Source organism: Buceros rhinoceros, unplaced genomic scaffold (genome assembly GCF_000710305.1).
Source record: "Buceros rhinoceros silvestris isolate BGI_N320 unplaced genomic scaffold, ASM71030v1 scaffold16177, whole genome shotgun sequence".
In the NCBI taxonomy this organism is placed as follows: domain Eukaryota; kingdom Metazoa; phylum Chordata; class Aves; order Bucerotiformes; family Bucerotidae; genus Buceros; species Buceros rhinoceros.
The window spans coordinates 2,814-3,399 of record NW_010420560.1 but is presented as its reverse complement, the minus strand read 5'-3'; the positions used below and the strand labels follow the sequence as shown (position 1 = coordinate 3,399).

Here is a 586-nt window from a genome sequence, read left to right as displayed (position 1 = left end):
ATGCGTCCCCGGGGTGGTCCGCTCCCGGTCCATAAGGTACCTGTGGGCTGCCGCTGCCCATGCCCTCCAGAGCCATGCGCTCCTTGGTCTGCAGCGCGTGCACCCGCTCCTGCTTCAGCCGCTCCTCGTCCTTCAGCAGCGCCATCACCTGCTTCACCTTCTCCCGGATGTTGATGCCCTGGTCCTTGCCGTCACGGTCCACGTACTGGAAGTCCTTCAGCGTCTGGATGGTGTAGAGGTTCTCCCGGCACTGGTGGGTCACCTTCTCGGAGCCAGTTTTGATGAGGTAGTCCAGGAGGGTGTAGGCCAGGGGGGGGAGGGCTTTGTAGACATGACGCCAGTTCTTGCCGCTATCGTTCAGCCGCCGCCAGATCATGCCCATGACCTCGGCGAAGGCCACCGTGTTGAAGGTGAGGTCGGCAATCTCTGACATCAGGGAGCTGGGGGGTCCCCAGGGGTCATTGGAGGTGGCCTCCCGCACCTTTATCTCTGCCTCTGAGTAGTTGTGTACGATGTTTTTCACCTGCCGGCGCAGCGCCGAGGTCGTCATGGCTGGGCAGTGCCGGGGAACCTCCGTCGGGCGGCG

General features: G+C 63.3%; 1 protein-coding gene across 1 annotated transcript in view; it reads right to left on the bottom strand.

Annotated features, from left to right (window-relative positions):
• Nucleotides 1-550, bottom strand: part of LOC104496269 (epsin-3-like) — a gene marked incomplete at its 3' end in the record, with an annotated part of 1,318 nt that extends 768 nt beyond the window's left edge. The window contains exon 1 of the mRNA XM_010139354.1: nt 41-550. Within this exon, the coding sequence (XP_010137656.1) occupies nt 41-550 (510 nt within the window). The remainder of the gene's footprint in view (nt 1-40) is intronic.
• Between the last annotated feature and the right edge of the window lie 36 nt (nt 551-586).